Source organism: Mastomys coucha, unplaced genomic scaffold (assembly GCF_008632895.1).
Source record: "Mastomys coucha isolate ucsf_1 unplaced genomic scaffold, UCSF_Mcou_1 pScaffold20, whole genome shotgun sequence".
Classification (NCBI taxonomy): domain Eukaryota; kingdom Metazoa; phylum Chordata; class Mammalia; order Rodentia; family Muridae; genus Mastomys; species Mastomys coucha.
In genome coordinates this window covers 136,271,427-136,286,372 of record NW_022196903.1, presented here as the reverse complement: position 1 = coordinate 136,286,372, position 14,946 = coordinate 136,271,427, and the positions used below count along the sequence as shown (strand labels likewise).

At 43.1% G+C, this 14,946-nt stretch overlaps 2 protein-coding genes across 11 annotated transcripts in view; one reads left to right on the top strand and one right to left on the bottom strand.

Moving 5' to 3' along the window:
• Recql (RecQ like helicase) overlaps positions 1-5,107 on the top strand; it is a 28,382-nt gene extending 23,275 nt beyond the window's left edge. For 2 of the 8 annotated variants that reach the window (XM_031383798.1, XM_031383797.1), the window contains exon 15: positions 479-1,221. In XM_031383798.1, coding sequence (XP_031239658.1) covers positions 479-628 — 150 coding nt within the window. In that variant the 3' untranslated portion in view covers positions 629-1,221. Of the gene's footprint in view, positions 1-478; positions 1,222-1,706; positions 1,797-4,154 lie in introns of those variants that run through there. The other 6 variants (XM_031383804.1, XM_031383803.1, XM_031383800.1 and 3 more) reach the window with 5 other exon arrangements.
• Pyroxd1 (pyridine nucleotide-disulphide oxidoreductase domain 1) overlaps positions 1,121-14,946 on the bottom strand; it is a 16,535-nt gene continuing 2,709 nt past the window's right edge. For 2 of the 3 annotated variants that reach the window (XM_031383806.1, XM_031383807.1), the window contains exons 3-12: positions 14,217-14,336; positions 11,680-11,808; positions 9,494-9,567; positions 8,445-8,605; positions 6,795-6,895; positions 5,842-5,974; positions 4,791-4,903; positions 4,161-4,283; positions 2,358-2,495; positions 1,129-1,595 (exon numbers count right to left, since the gene is read on the bottom strand). In XM_031383806.1, the coding sequence (XP_031239666.1) occupies positions 1,347-1,595; positions 2,358-2,495; positions 4,161-4,283; positions 4,791-4,903; positions 5,842-5,974; positions 6,795-6,895; positions 8,445-8,605; positions 9,494-9,567; positions 11,680-11,808; positions 14,217-14,336 (1,341 nt within the window). In that variant the 3' untranslated portion in view covers positions 1,129-1,346. Of the gene's footprint in view, positions 1,596-2,357; positions 2,496-4,160; positions 4,284-4,790; positions 4,904-5,841; positions 5,975-6,794; positions 6,896-8,444; positions 8,606-9,493; positions 9,568-11,679; positions 11,809-14,216; positions 14,337-14,946 lie in introns of all 3 variants that reach the window. The other variant, XM_031383805.1, reaches the window with a different exon arrangement.

Sequence of the window (14,946 nt, the reverse complement as noted above, 5' to 3'; positions counted from 1 at the left end):
TACGGCTTAGTAATAGAAGGCCTTTCTGTGACCCTGACAACCCGAGCTCCGTGCCTGAGACTGACTGCTGCTCTCTAGTAGGGGAGGACCTATTTCTGTGAGCTGTCTTCTGACATCTATGGTAAAAGTGTCAAAACAAATAAAGTCTGCTTTCCAGAGGTGGCAAGTCCATTAGCTGAGTGCGGTGGCAGCCTCTGGGACCTGCATGCCCTCTTCAGAGTGCCCACTATGCTGGCACGGGCTCACTCTTTACAACTGCATGCCCTCTTCAGAATACCCACTATGCTGGCATGGACTCATCCTTTACAACATCCTCTTTACTAAAGACAATTGCCCATATTTGAGTAGAAATATGTAGGTAAGAACCAGGCCCCTTAAGTAGCTGATGATTCCGAAGGGGAATTCTGAGACTTCTGAGCTCATGAGAAAACTCAATGGTTGAAGGTTACCAGGGTACTGCTCTGTCATTCTCTTGCAGGCCGCATCATCTGAAGCTTGTCAGTTGGAACAAGTGGATTTGAAGGGGGAAGAGAAAAGCTCAGGTAACTTCCAGAAGTCTAAAACCAGGCTTCAGCCATCTGGCTCTAAGAACGCAGGTGCTAAGAAAAGAAAACTTGATGATGCCTGAGTGTTACTTAATCTTGTATAATATAACTGTTTATGTATGTTTATGTCTGGGTCACTTTTATAATCAGCTATAGTTTTTGAAACAACTTCCATGTTTTATACACATAAAGCTGTATTTTCAGAGCTTACCTTATACAATAATGAAAAATACAACTTTTATGTAAAGTTGTCTAAATGTAATATATCTCACATTAAGTCCACATAACTTTTGTAAGCCTGTTTGCCTTGTTGTAACTAGCTGTTATCTTGTGATGTGACTCTCCTTTAAAGCAGTGCTATGCTGACATGGCTCACCTTTCCAAGTGGGTGACACTTTAAGCTGAGCAATGTAGACGACTTCTGCTGAGAAAAGCTGCAGTTATAATTCAGATAAAAACAGTCATCAGTACCAAGTATATCAGCAATGTTCTGCATATTCTAAGTAGATCAAGACAGCAAGCCTCCTGAAACCACCTCAGCCTTACTTTGATGTTCAGGCAAACAAAGGAGCTGGTGTATTTGTATGAATCAAGGTTTATTGTCAATTCTGTATTAGGAATGTTCATCTGCAAAGTAGTCATTAAATGAATCCATCCCAAGAATGTTCATTTCTTTCCAACCTTGACTCTGGCTTCTGCATTCTCTCCTTGAGTGCCCATTCACTCTGTGGTTGTTACATTTTCCCATGCACTTTCTTTTCTCCTTATTTTGTACTTTGTATTCCTGAAGAGATTCCAATTTCAGTCAAAATAATCCTCAATATCAATATTTGGATCTAGGAGATCCTCCCCATATGATGAAAGATCCATTTGGTTTAAAATTAAATTTTCAAATGTTTCCTCTAAGTCAGTTTCACCAATTAAGACAGCTCCCATCATTCGTCCGTTCTGCATGACGACTTTGACATACTCTTGTCCTCTGGTGCACCTCAGCATTAACTCATGATCTGAGCCCAGGCCTTGGGCGTTGTATTTCCCCAGCAACACAACCTGCATCACAATGAAAAGTCATTTTTCTAAGCAATTCTCTCCAACTACCCCAGATAACATAATGTCCAAGTTATCTGTGTCATGTTAACTTAGAAAAACTCTTGCTTACAGTTACAGTGAGGGGCTCCAAGGAAAGCACGTGAATGGCATGGGTATACTGCGCAGATAATACTGGCACACAGCCTGTAGTCATATTAAAGAGTAAGTGACTATATTCATTATTAATATTGTAACATTAAAAGTAGAAAATGTATGTAGATGAAGTCTTTATGGATGATAGAGCTGTCTCATGAATGAGCACACACAAAAACCCACATTTTCCTAGAATCATGGCTTAAAGATTTAATAAAGAATTGAGACTGTTGGCACATTTGGAAAGAGGAGACCTATCTCAGAATGAAGAGAACTGAAAAAACATCTGTCAGAGCTCTTGGCTCCTTTATGATGTCTTTGTGTGTGTATGTGTGTGTGTGTGTGCATGTGTGTGCACATGTGTGCTGTGCCATGGATGTGTAGGTGTCCACGGAGGTCAGAAGAGGGTGTTAGATCCTCTGGAGTTAGGTGGCTATGAGCTCTCTAAAGTGGGAACAGGGAACTGAACTCAGGTCCTCTCAAGGTTAGCAATAGTCACTGAGCCATCTTTCCAGTCCCTGACATGTCATTTTTCATGTTTCAGTTTCATTGAAACTATAATTATTTGAAAAAAGAGCCATAGGTGCCATACTTTGAAGACAAGGCTAGCCATTCCCTTGACCATCTTACCTTATAGTTAAAGAACTTTGTGACATGAGCAAACAGTTCAAAGCTGAAATCCATGTCAATAGGATGTCCCGTACTGGCTGCTGCCATACACTTGGCTGCATAGCACCCCATCTGCCGAGCCTGTGTCCACAGTCTCATCTGAAACAGTAGGAAATGGTACTTCTGGTTATCATCTGCAATATGTGTGCACACGCAGGGCATATTCGTGAGCAAGAATATGGGTACATACATGCCGTGGTGCACAAATGTTAGCAGATGCCTTGAGTCCTTGACCTCCACTCTGTTTGAGCTGGGGTCTATTTTGTTGTTTTTCCATTGAGGACTCTGGCTTAGCTGGCCTCCTGGCTCACTGAGACTCCCACCTCACAGTATGAGTTCTGGCTTATATTAGCTTGTGCTGAATCCAGCTTTTACACGTGTTCAGGGAACTCAAACCTTCTGTGGCACTAAAGTTTCAATCTTATAAATTCTCTTAAGTGTACTTCCAATGAGTTTGTTCCAGCTAGTGTTATCTTTAGTGGTCACAAGTAAACACCAATCAAGATGGTATTTGCTAATTCTAAGTGCATCAAACATGAAAGGATAATATCCAGTTGTATATATGAATATAATTTCCACTAATAAGATAAAGCATTTTAGGTGTTATGAGGTGGGATAAAATGTTGCCAGTCCCTGCTCCAAAGTCTGTCCTGTCCCCAGGCCTTTGCTTCTTAGTGACAGTGACAGCCTCTGAGCTGACTCTGGTCAGAGAGACACGGATGGACTTCAGGCACTGATCCTTAAAAGTCACCTCAACTTCTCTGACAGCGCTTGTCTCTCCTTTGTTATGTTTTCATTACATTTTACATAGGTTTTTTTACTCTCCTAATATAAGACAGAAACAGTAGGAGTGGGAGTGATGGGAGAGTAAAATACTAATAAAGCGCTTACATATTTAACTTTTCTCAGCTTCAGGTTCACCTGAAATAAACACTAACTCTGCCCCGTGGCGATTGGGAGGACAGGCTGGCTTTAATCTATCAGTTCCCTGTCTGTCCTACCCCTCCGTGTGGAGGGTGAGCCTAATGCTGACCTCCTGTACAACCCACAGCTGCAGCATGAGCTCTGGGCATGTCCAGAGAAGAGTGTTCACTTTTACTCAAGTCTCTGTAGGGTTTGCTCAAACAAGGTCTCTGCTATAGAGTAGACAGAGCATAGCACAGCCAGATGGGACTCAGAAGAGCCCACAAAGACACAGCACTGGAACTACCTGGCGGGCCTGCCTGACCTCTGACACTGATGCCAGATACCATCTCCAGAGTTCATACCAGAGAGCTGAGCGACCAAGTTTTGAAAGCATCACAAACCCTTCATAATATTTAATTAAGTTCAAAACTTTATGCCAGGCTACATTCATAGCTATCCTGGATACAAGCCATGGGTTGGACACATCTGACAGAGTTCACTGAGCCTGCAAGTCCTTTAGTCTGCATTGGGTGGTGGAAAGCAAATTAGGATGTGAAACCAGGAGATTCAGAATAAGGGGTATTTTTATTTTGAGCTGTTTCCCCACTGTATCAAATTATAAAGATATAATTGCTCTGGAGGGGCTAAGCAGAAGAGAAATCTTAACATCCACAACTTTATAAATCTATAAATCTACTATAATATTAAGTGACTACCGTGGGAATCTAGTTACTTGTCAGAAGTCAGCTCCTACAGCTTCCACTGTAAAGCAGAAAAGCTGGAACAGACAAGGGGCTCAGCAGTTGCTCGTGCTTATTTCACATGGACTAACACATCTGCTTGTACATGCAGGCTCACCTGCTGCCACACTGGACTTGGCTGCCAGCACGCAGTGCAGATGTCTCCAGCAGCATAGACATCAGGAAGTGATGTGCGCATCTGCTCATCCACTCTCAGGCCACCATCTTCTCCTAGATCAAACTAAACAATTTTCATTAGCATCGTGAGCAGGTCAGGCCTGTACATGCCAACAAATGCCAGTGTCTGGTCAGAAGGTAAAGGAACTGCGGAGGACACACCTGGCCCGACTGTCCAGGGAGTCAGTTCCTACTGAACAGATCCAAATGTCCCATACAACAAAATCCAACATCAAAAATACCCAATAGTCAGTGTTTCCCCATCCCTAATCAGAAGAACTCGCTGTAAGACTTCAAAAGCTAGAATGCTAATAGAACCGTCTGTAAGCTTCACTCTTAAGAACACATACAGGTCACTCTGTCACCACCTTTTAGATGAAGTGGACGCTATGGCTCTAGATGATTGTAAGCTCATGTTAACTGCTGGATGCTAAGTAGAAGAGAATACTGAAAATCAAGGGTTGCTGCCATCTTAGGTTACAGTTAATACTAAAATGATGGCTGTCTGAAACCTAGACATGATAAAGATCAGGACTATAAGAAATAGGTAAGTGGATAGAATTCACCTTACATTGTTTCTATGAAGAAAGGGGTGTACATTTGGGGTGACTCCTGTAGCGCTGATGAGGAAATCACAGCCGTAGATCTTCCCATTGGTCAGTTCCACATATACAGGCCACATCTCTAAAGAAAAGAAGACGATTCTCAGTGTCATCTCTAGCAGTTATCCACAGCATCGTGTGAATGTGACAGTAATGGGGAAAAAGGCAGACAGCGGCAGGAAGGCCACTTTATTTTCTGAAGGCCCTCTGGCCAGGACAACTGAGCGCAATGACAGTTTTGTACTTGGCAGCTTGAAAAGCATGGTATTCTAAAGGACATGGGCATAGACATCATTTTCTAAACTACTTTTGAAACAATTTGATTAACACTTCATGTCACTGAGTGCTTTATCCTCTCTTTTTTCTTTCTCTTCCTTTCTTTTATCAATGATTTATGTATGTAAATACACAGTCCCTCTCTTCAGACACAGATAAGATCCCATTACAAATGGCTGTGAGCCACCATGTGGTTCCTGGAAGTTGAACTCAGGACCTCTGGAAGAACAGTCTCTTGACTGCTGAACCATCTCTCCAGCCCCCCCTACTTTTTCTTTTGATGTTTCTCCTCACTGTGCAGTTTCTCTGTGAACTCTACCATCCCTTTTCATACAAAAAACTGGAAGGCTACAGCACATTAGTTACCTGATGGCAGTGTTGATTATTCACAGGACTGTATGTGGAGGATTCTACATCTCACAAGTGGTGTAGAATAAGTCTGGTGATCTGCACTTAGTTCCAGACATACAGATTTTTAAATTTAATGTAGAAGGCATGGTCCTTATGAAAGCTATTTTGTTTTGATCAGTGAAATACTGACTGAATGGGTTGGGTTATTATGTCCAAATACTGTCAACCTAAGCAAAACAGAAAGTTGCATAATACGGAATCTATTAGAAAATTTACCCAGTAAGTAGTGAAATGAGGGCCTGTGGTTACTGACTTTTCTTAGACCAAACTTTATATGAAAATGTGCAGCTTAAAATATAGCAGGATTAACATAAGTAATAATTTTCCTTTTACCTTTATCAGCTGTAACTGATTTATGGTGAGCCTTTGGAAAAGCCAAGGACTTTTTCTTCATTATCTTAAATTCCTCTTGAAGGTAGATTTTCTTTACTTCACATCTGGTTTCAATGTGAATACTGTGGGAAAACTGGAAGCAAAATAAATACTGGTCAGCATGATTCAGATAGTGCCTGTGACAGTGACACACAGGGCCCACTCATGCTTCCCAGTAAGCCTCCCAGGATCTGAGTGGAACAGGAGTGAGCAGGAGCCATCCAGCACCTGAAAGGCCAAGCATGACATGGCAAGTGGAAGAGGGGGCCCTAGAGAGGACATCTACAGAGCTTGAGTGCGGTCGCCCTGGCCGTGTGCTGTATCAGAGGGAGCACTGGGGAGGGAGCACCGGGGAGACAGCAGCAGGCAGCAGTGTTTACTGCAGGACTCTTCAAACTTTCAGCAAATGTTCAAATGCAATCTTACAAGACCCAAGAATCCAGGAGCAGCATTTCATGTCACTCCTATCTCCAATTAGATATCATTTAGCCAGCTCCCCTCCCATTCACTTAAACCTGAAAGTTTCAAAATAAGACATATTCCTGTAATAAGTAAATGACAGCTTTTTTTGTAACCTAAAACATTAAAATATATGTCAAGATAACGGACAGCAAGTCATCTGCTTATTCAGTTAAAACATGAAATACATGTCTGCCTCCACCTAATAACTTCTGTAAGGTCAGTGTGAGCCTCTAAGTGACCATTAGCAGCAGCCCAAGAACTGCGGTTATCCATGTACCTGTGTAGGTGTCTGTCCCCAGATGAACAGCTGTCTTACACAGACTTCCTATTTGCTGTTTTGGGTGGCCAACTGGGACAATGGCTTTGAATACCTTTCCTGCATGGTATACTTTAAGTCAAACGACCCAGAAATGTGGCGTTTGGACAGGTTTCACTGGTTTATGGAAACATACCTCTTCGGTTCCTTTCAAAGCCAAGCCCCCGTGCCAGTCTGGTCCGAGGGCACTGCCCACATAATCAGCTTTACACTTGCTTCTGCTTTCCTTTTTTGTTTCTAAGAAATGAACACAGACAATTTTTAAACTGCTGGACAAAGAACCTCCAACGCCTTTGTGCAGTGTCTTGATTCTCACATGCAGACATGTGGCATGGTGGAACTGTCACCATTAGCAGCTTTCTTCACGGAGTGCTCTGGGACACAGCTGCATGCAGAGTGGGTAACGGTGCAACTATGCATTCTCTGAGGACCCAGTGTGTCTTCTCAGCCAACTTGCTGGTTAAGAGCCCAAAAATTAGCTATTAGATTTTGAATTCTGTCAATTTGTATTATCTCCAAAATTTAGAAAATTCACTTTGACTTTTATAAGCCAAAAACTTCTTGGAAGATTATTAAAATTAAACTACTGAGTGTTGTTCTCAGTGAATTTTGTAGAAAATAGTCATGGATACTGCTCAAATGTAGCAACTGTTTTGCAAATGGGCCAGTCAATTATTTTAAATTCCCATTTATATTAAGTGTATATTTTCTATTTTTAATTAACTAAAAAGAAAGTTGTTCAAATTTTGTTTTTTTTGCTTTTGAGATTGGTCTTACTCTGTAGCCCTGGCCAGCTCAGAACTCAGAGAGCCCGCTGCTTGTGTTCTGTGATTAAAGGTGCATGCCACCATGCCATTTTATACTCTTTTTAAAAAAAGTGTGCGGGTGTTTTGCCTGCATGTTTATCTATCCATGTTTCTGGGTCCCTCGGAGGCCAGGAGGGTGCTGGGTCCCTTGGAGGCCAGGAGGGTGCTGGGTCCCTCGGAGGCCAGGAGGGTGCTGGGTCCCTTGGGACTAGAGCTGCAGATGCGGTGGGTTTCTATGTGGGCATTGGGAATTAAGTTTGGGTCTTCTGAAAGGTCAGCAGTTACACTGACCCATCTCTTCAACCCTGTGCATTTTCTCTTCTTTTTTTTTTTAATTAATTATTTTACATTCCGTATTTTATCCCCACCCCCTTCACTCTCTGTTCCACATCCCACACCTCCTCCCCAGCCCCATCTCCATGTGGATGTCCCTACCCCCCACCCCACCTGACCTCTATACTCCCTGGGGCCTCCAGTCTCTTGAGGGTTAGGTGCATCATCTCTGAATGAACACAGACCAGGCAGTGCTCTGCTGTGTGTGTGTTGGGGGCCTCCTAACAGCTGATGTATGCTGCTTGTTTGCTGGTCTAGTGTCTGAGAGATCTTGGGGATCTAGATTAATAGACTGCTGGTCCTCCTACAGGGTCACCTTTCTCCTCAGCTTCTTTCAACCTTCCCTAATTCATCAACAGGGGTCAGCTGCTTCTGTCCATTGGTTGTGTGCAAATATCTGCATCTGACTCAGCTGCTTGCTGGGTCTTCTGGAGTGCTCCCTATGTATTTTCTAATCTGAACATTCCATATAAAGATGAAGAAATAAATACCCACATTTCTGCCTCCTGAATACTTTTTTTTTACATTTTTTATTAGATATTTTCTTTATTTACATGTCATCCTGAATACTTTTTACTGAATTTTCTTATAGTTAAAGAAATACAGTTTTTCATCTGTGAATGAAATGAGCCAGATACTGTACTTACCTTCAACTGTATATATAGTTCTTTTATGTGCAATTTTAGCCTCAGATTTTTCAGACATGAGCTTGGAAGTCAGAAACTCTGCTGCACCCGCATCAAAGAATGTATTCCCAATGGCTTTATCCTTTATGGCCCAAATTACTTCACAGCCTTCGACTTCATACCTAGGAGGAATGGTAGAGTTTCCTGTAGAGAGGCCAGGAGGATTCCTGCACACTGTTCTGGCAGCAGAGGAGCTGGGCGTGGACTGCTCAGAGCACTGTAGTTCACTTTAGGGTAGTAGAGTTAACGTAGAGTGAGTACTAAAGCAGGCTTAGCACTTTACTGGATCAACCCAGTGATGGCATGTGCTGTACATCACAGTGACCTCCCCCGCTTCAGTGTTCAGTGAACACCAGCACCACATCATGTACTTCCGGGGTTTGAGGAGTAAGCAGCACTTTATCTGGGTGTAAAGGAAGCAGTGACGATAGATGGATGGGTACTAGCTCAGAGACCTGAAAACACTGCTTACGACCTCAGAACTGAAAACACAGCTTCGTCCTGTGGCTTTTCCAGCTGCTCATGTTAAGAAAGCTGGAAGGAGGTTTGCAGGCTAACATCTTCATGCAGTTGTAATGAACTATCACCTGCTTTAAATTCTCAGTATTTACTAAACTTGAAATTTCTTAAGATGAAAATATTTTGTATTATTGTGTTCTCATTTCTTCAAACCACAAATTTAGACATAAGAATAACACACATCCTAATGAGCATGACAAACTGGGTTTTGCCAGCTAGACAGGTAATGTAGAAATAGTGACTAGAAATTGCTAAAGGTACACACATGTAGGTCATTAAACCATGTTCACTTGTAGAACACATCATGAGTCAAACCTGCCCAGGTCAAACACATTCTAGGCCTTCTATGTTTAGGTGAATATTTCTGCAAGTTGGGCTTTCTCTTTGAAAATATGGGTGAAGCATGTATTTTTCTCTTTTAAGATGTGCTTTCTCATCTGCCAATAATCATATAATCTAAGAGGATCCTTTAGTGTTGGAGACATACTTACGCCAGCTCTAGAGCAATGCCACCATTCCCGACAATCATTATCCTCCTGGCTTTTGTAAGCTCTTTCTGAAATTCCTACGTTAGGAAGAAGAAATGAGATAGCATTTTGACAGTGTACAGGCATCACTGATAATATTTGAGTCATGGGTATTTTCCAGGGTTTACAGGGGGACCCATTCCCCCGTGCCAGAGCACCCATTCCCAATTATCACTTTGGCCTCTCATTGCGCCTGGGATGTCACTTGTGGTTGTGACAACAGCACTTCTCTAGAGTTCCCTTGTCTTTCTGTCACACTTTAAGGCCCTTGGAGCCTCAGCAAGAGACACTGTTTAGATCACACGCCCAGGTATGACTGACTCTGTTACTGTTGGCAGGCGGACCTTGGTTACAGGCTTCCCCAGAGTCCTTCACTCCTGCAGTTCTAGGACTGAGAAGCGGGGCACATGGGTCAGGAGTCCCCAGAGTCCCTCACTTCCCGCAGTTCTAGGACTGAGAAGCGGGGCCCATGGGTCAGGAGTCCCCAGAGTCCCTCACTCGTGCAGTTCTAGGGCTGAGAAGTAGAAGCGGGGCACATGGGTCAGGAGTCCTTGGCTTTAGCAGGTCCTAACTATGACTGGGGAAAGCTACTTAACTGCCTAAGCCCTGTGGTGCACATTAAGGGAACAAAGGCACCATGTCTTCCAGTGTCTATGTAGGAATGACGAGACACCATGTACATAAAGCTTAAAGAGTAGCAGGGACAGAAACAGTCTGACGTTAACTGGAGAAATGTTATCATTTTAGGACAATTCGTGCCTCTTGTACCACCTTTCCTCATACCACCCCCCATTGTCCCCAGGCCAAAAAAGAAAAAAGGAATTAAGATGAGCTCCGAGTAGCCCGTGGCCCTCTTTCTGACACTTTTACAAGTACAGGATTCCTTGCTATAGAATGACATCAGAACAAAGATTTCATTGCTCCCCTCTAACCACTGCCATTAGGTTCATATAAAAACTTACATCATTGACTAAGACTGACTCACAGTTCTCATAGGCCTTCAGGAAGGCCTATAGCACATGGGCACAGAGATGAAAGGCACATAGGGTGCACTGAGTATTTATTCACCTTAGAACCGTGGCTCTCAACCTACGGATCAAACGGCCCTTTCACAGGAATTGCATTTCCTGCATATGAGATGTTTATATTATGATTCATAACTAGCAAAACTCCAGTTCTGAAGTAGCAGTAGTTAGGGGTCCCCACAACATGAGGCACTGCTCTGAAGAGTCACAGCATTGGGAGGCTGAGAAACACCGCCTTACAGGAACTGTACGCGAGGAACCCTCAGTAGTTTCCCCAGAATGAGGGAACCATCCCTCTCTCATCCTCCTCCTCCTAATTTAAAGAAGCATTAACACAACCCCCTGATGTACCCCAGTTAATACTCCATGCACTCCCTTCACCCATGCAGCTGCCTTTGTAGCAGGCTCCTGGGGGTCACACACACTCTCCCGAGGAGTCAGTGAGTCTGTGGGCTAGATGGCTAAGCTGAAGCAGCCCCAGGTGTGTGTGCTCTGGTAACGTGCGCCTAACTGTTCATGTGAAGCTAGTTAGCTCTGCTAACGTTTCCTCTAAAGTCTCAAGGAGTTAAGGCACCAGCAGCCTGGAGAAAATGGCTAGCTGCTTTTAGGAATATGGATCATGGAAATGGAAAGTAGTCACGTCCTTGCTGGGTGTGGAGACGAGACTGGAGAGCTTCTTGGGGACGAGGGGTGATGACGCCTGACGGCATCTCGAGTGAACGTCGCCGCGCTGCATGGAAGGAGTGTTCTCCTTCTGGAAGGGCTCGCCCGATACAGGGCAGAGCAGCAAGCCAAGCAGGCCCTACAGCGAACCTGCAAACGTTATTGATGTGATTCCTTGCTGGGGAGTTACTGGGAAATCTCAGCATGATTTACCTTTGGAAAGAGGATGGTTATACTGTTAGGTGCAAATCTCACATTCCAATATGGAGAGATGAAGATAATGCCAATCACTGTCTTTGTGTCTCATTAGCAACGTGAAGCTGGCGGTGGTAAAGCATAACGATCCTGGCCTCTGGATGATGACAGGTCAGAACTGTCTCTTGTGTGACACTGTGGGTGTTAATGTCAGTGAAGCACTGGGCTCACAAGGAGAGCTCACTCTCCCTCTCTGACTCACCCTACCTGAGCACTGTCTGTATCACGGATTCCTAGTACGTATGGATTTCCCTCGCAGATTAACTTTGGCTTAGCTCCAGCACACAGACAGAGTTTCTTATATACGTACTCACGGCCATCTTCTGTGGAGATGCACTGTAAACACAGGGCAAGAAAAGCAGAAAAGGGTTAGAGAAAAGCCAACCAGGATCTACTGGAGGCTGCCTCGGGGGCGCCATGCTCAGAGTGACTACAGCTAATGGAGGGGTGATAAGCACGGCCATAATTAACGTGGAGAAGCAGATGAAACTAGGCTTCCTCCTCTGAAACAAAGACTTCTGCATTAAGAGAATCTCAGGATTATGCTGATCTCAAATTAAAATGATCTCCCCCCACCCCTGCTTCTAAAGACTGTGTGATTCTAATTGTATTATACCTTAATAATCGTTATACTTGTAATGGGTTCAAATGATCAGTGCATGCTGAAGTTATGTCTTTTGAAAAATAAGATATTAAATATATTAAGATAATATTTTATTATTAAGTACAAGTAACAATAGCTTTGGTAGTATTTACTAGCTTTAATAGTGAGAACTTTTCATGTGTGCACTTTTTTAAAAAAATGTGTACATTTAAGAAAATGCTTTTGTTCTGTTTTTGAGGCAGGGTCTCATAAAGCCAACACTGGCCTCTAATTTCTTGTGTATCTGAGGATGAGCTTGAAGTCCTGATTTTCCTGTCTCTCCTCCAAAGTGCTTGCATCACAGGTGTACACCAGGCCTGATCATGGAGTGTTGTGTTTTAATTCAAGTGAAAAACATGCTAACCTGAAAAAACTAGTGCACCATGGCTTTAAAGTTATGTCAACTTTAGTGAGTCTAAAATTACATTTTGTTCCTTAATGTGGGATGAAAAATCCACATATAACTAGTACCTTCTAAAAGGCAAACAACTGATAAGTACTTGCCACTATGAGAATGTGGATGGTGAATGGGTTCACATCTGTGCCAGATGTGTGATTTGTAAACTCTGGAAATCACAGCATTCACTCCCCATCGAGGCTTTTATTACCCATAATACTCTTCACAAATGAGTAACCCCATTATCCAACAGAGTGTAGCTCATACAGAGACTCTTTACCAGCCTTCCTTCAGAATTTGATCTGGCAAATGGAAGGCAAAGTCACTGACCAAAGTTTTAAACTAACTCACAATCAGATGGGTTAAAATGTAAGACATTTTTAAATCAGCTAGTGCTAACTTTTTGGAAGTAGCTGTGGAAGTCCAAGCTGGCATAGTGGTGACACATCTATTGTCTCAGGACTGAGAGACAAGGCAAGAGAATCAGGAGTTCAAGGACAACCTGAGCTACATGAGAACAAAGCCAGAATTCCTATAAACTAACAGGTGACATACAAGGGCTGGAGACTGGAATCACACATGGGGTGCTTTGGGATATCGCTGGGAGACACTCTGATTTGTAAGTGTCCGTATACCATGCCTTTAAGAGCTCACTTCCACTTGTAAAAAATAACTGAGCTATTATCTGGACTCTGTTTCCAAAACAAGGAGTATTCACTGTGATGTGGAGTTCAATTTTTTTGTCTTTCATAGAACAAGGCACTTTTCCTTTGTTTTTGGTGAACTGTGTTTTGCTCATAACTTAAGAGCTGCTTACAGAGACAACTCTAGGCACCCTTCCCATCCTCCTAAAGCTCACCTGGAGGTACAGCATCCCTGAGACTCCTTACCTGTTCTCATGTGTGAGGAGGAACAACATCTCGAGGACTTAGTAAACTACCTCAAACCTGGAGCCTTTTTCAATTATTCTGTCCCTGCCAACCTGGCCCTACTTATCTTGGGCAACTGCAAGTGGGTTGTAATCTGAGGTTGGCCAGGACCTACTTGTTCCATCTCACTTCATCCTCAACATTAATGTTAGATGTATCTCACTTAAAATACTGTATTATCCACACCTTTACAATGTCAAATGGCTATCAGATAAGCCTGATATCAGTCAATCTTATTTACATGTGCTTGCTCACTAGCCTCCCTTTCCATAAGCTGCTAACCCCCGACTCACTGTCTGTCTTCCCCCGTTCTCTCTGTGGGCTCTACGGTTCTTAGAATGCTTTTCTACTTGCAACACTCTTAACTCACCATCTTTGAAAAGCCCAGCTCAAGCGTGTCGCTCCCTGTGAAGTCTTACTAGATCTTAGCCATCTGAGCTTTGACAGTAATTTCATGACTGTACCTTTTGTACACTATTATAATGTAGTCTACACTCCCCATGACACTGACAATTCATAGGACCAAGTACCCTTTGTATGTCAGTACTTGTGGTAGACCTAGGACCATGGGTATTCTACAAACACCACGAGGATCTGAAGTGTGTAAACTGGAGTGCTCTTCCCAGCGGTAACTTTTCTAATAACGGGGAATGATGGTTCTAGCCTATACAGTTTAGGGGCTTAGATAATGGAGACAGACGTATGCTTAGGAGAAAAGAAGCAAATCCTGGGACTTAATAGTGCAAAAATATCACTTAACAAGAAAAAGTCTTACATGTTCTTCACTCTTCAGCTGTTTTACTCCAGATTCTATGACCTTAATGTTGGGAAAGCGATTTTCCAGCATGGTACTTGGCTGTTCTTCAACATCAAATTCTTCCAGTACTTTTGAAACCTTTATGAGATCAAACAGACTTTTACACGCATACTTTAAGGAGCTAATCCTTTGTCTTCTATGGAACTCTTTCATACTCTTGAACAAGGCTAGCCCATTGCAGTACTGTGGCTTGATCTCTTATGACCCCAAAATCCCACAAGGTAAAGGTTTGGCGGGCTCTAAGAGGTAGAGCCTAAGGCAGGGACATTAGGCTCCTTGTAGAGGAACACACCAAGTCAGTGCCTCCTCCCTCTGCTCCTCAGCCTGCGGGCAGTAGGCTGCTTGGTTCTACCACACACTGGCAGAGCCACCTAATCAGGGTGGACCCCTTTGCTCCTCTTTCGTCTCGTCCCTTGAGGTTGACACTCTCTGGCACTTTGCCATGTTGACAGAAAGTGGATTAATACATGCACTATATAGTGGAATGAGAACTGGGCTCAACCACAAGCAATCCTCCATACCCTACGATCGCACTCCCTAGTCTTTGTGATGGTTCTCAGAACCCTGCAGATCAGCCATTAGCCTTGGCTGCTCTTCAAACATTGCTTGGAAACCTGACCATATGGCTTTTGCAATATGCCTATTTTCAGGAGCTTTTTACATTTTTTTTTTTTTTTTTTTTTTTTTT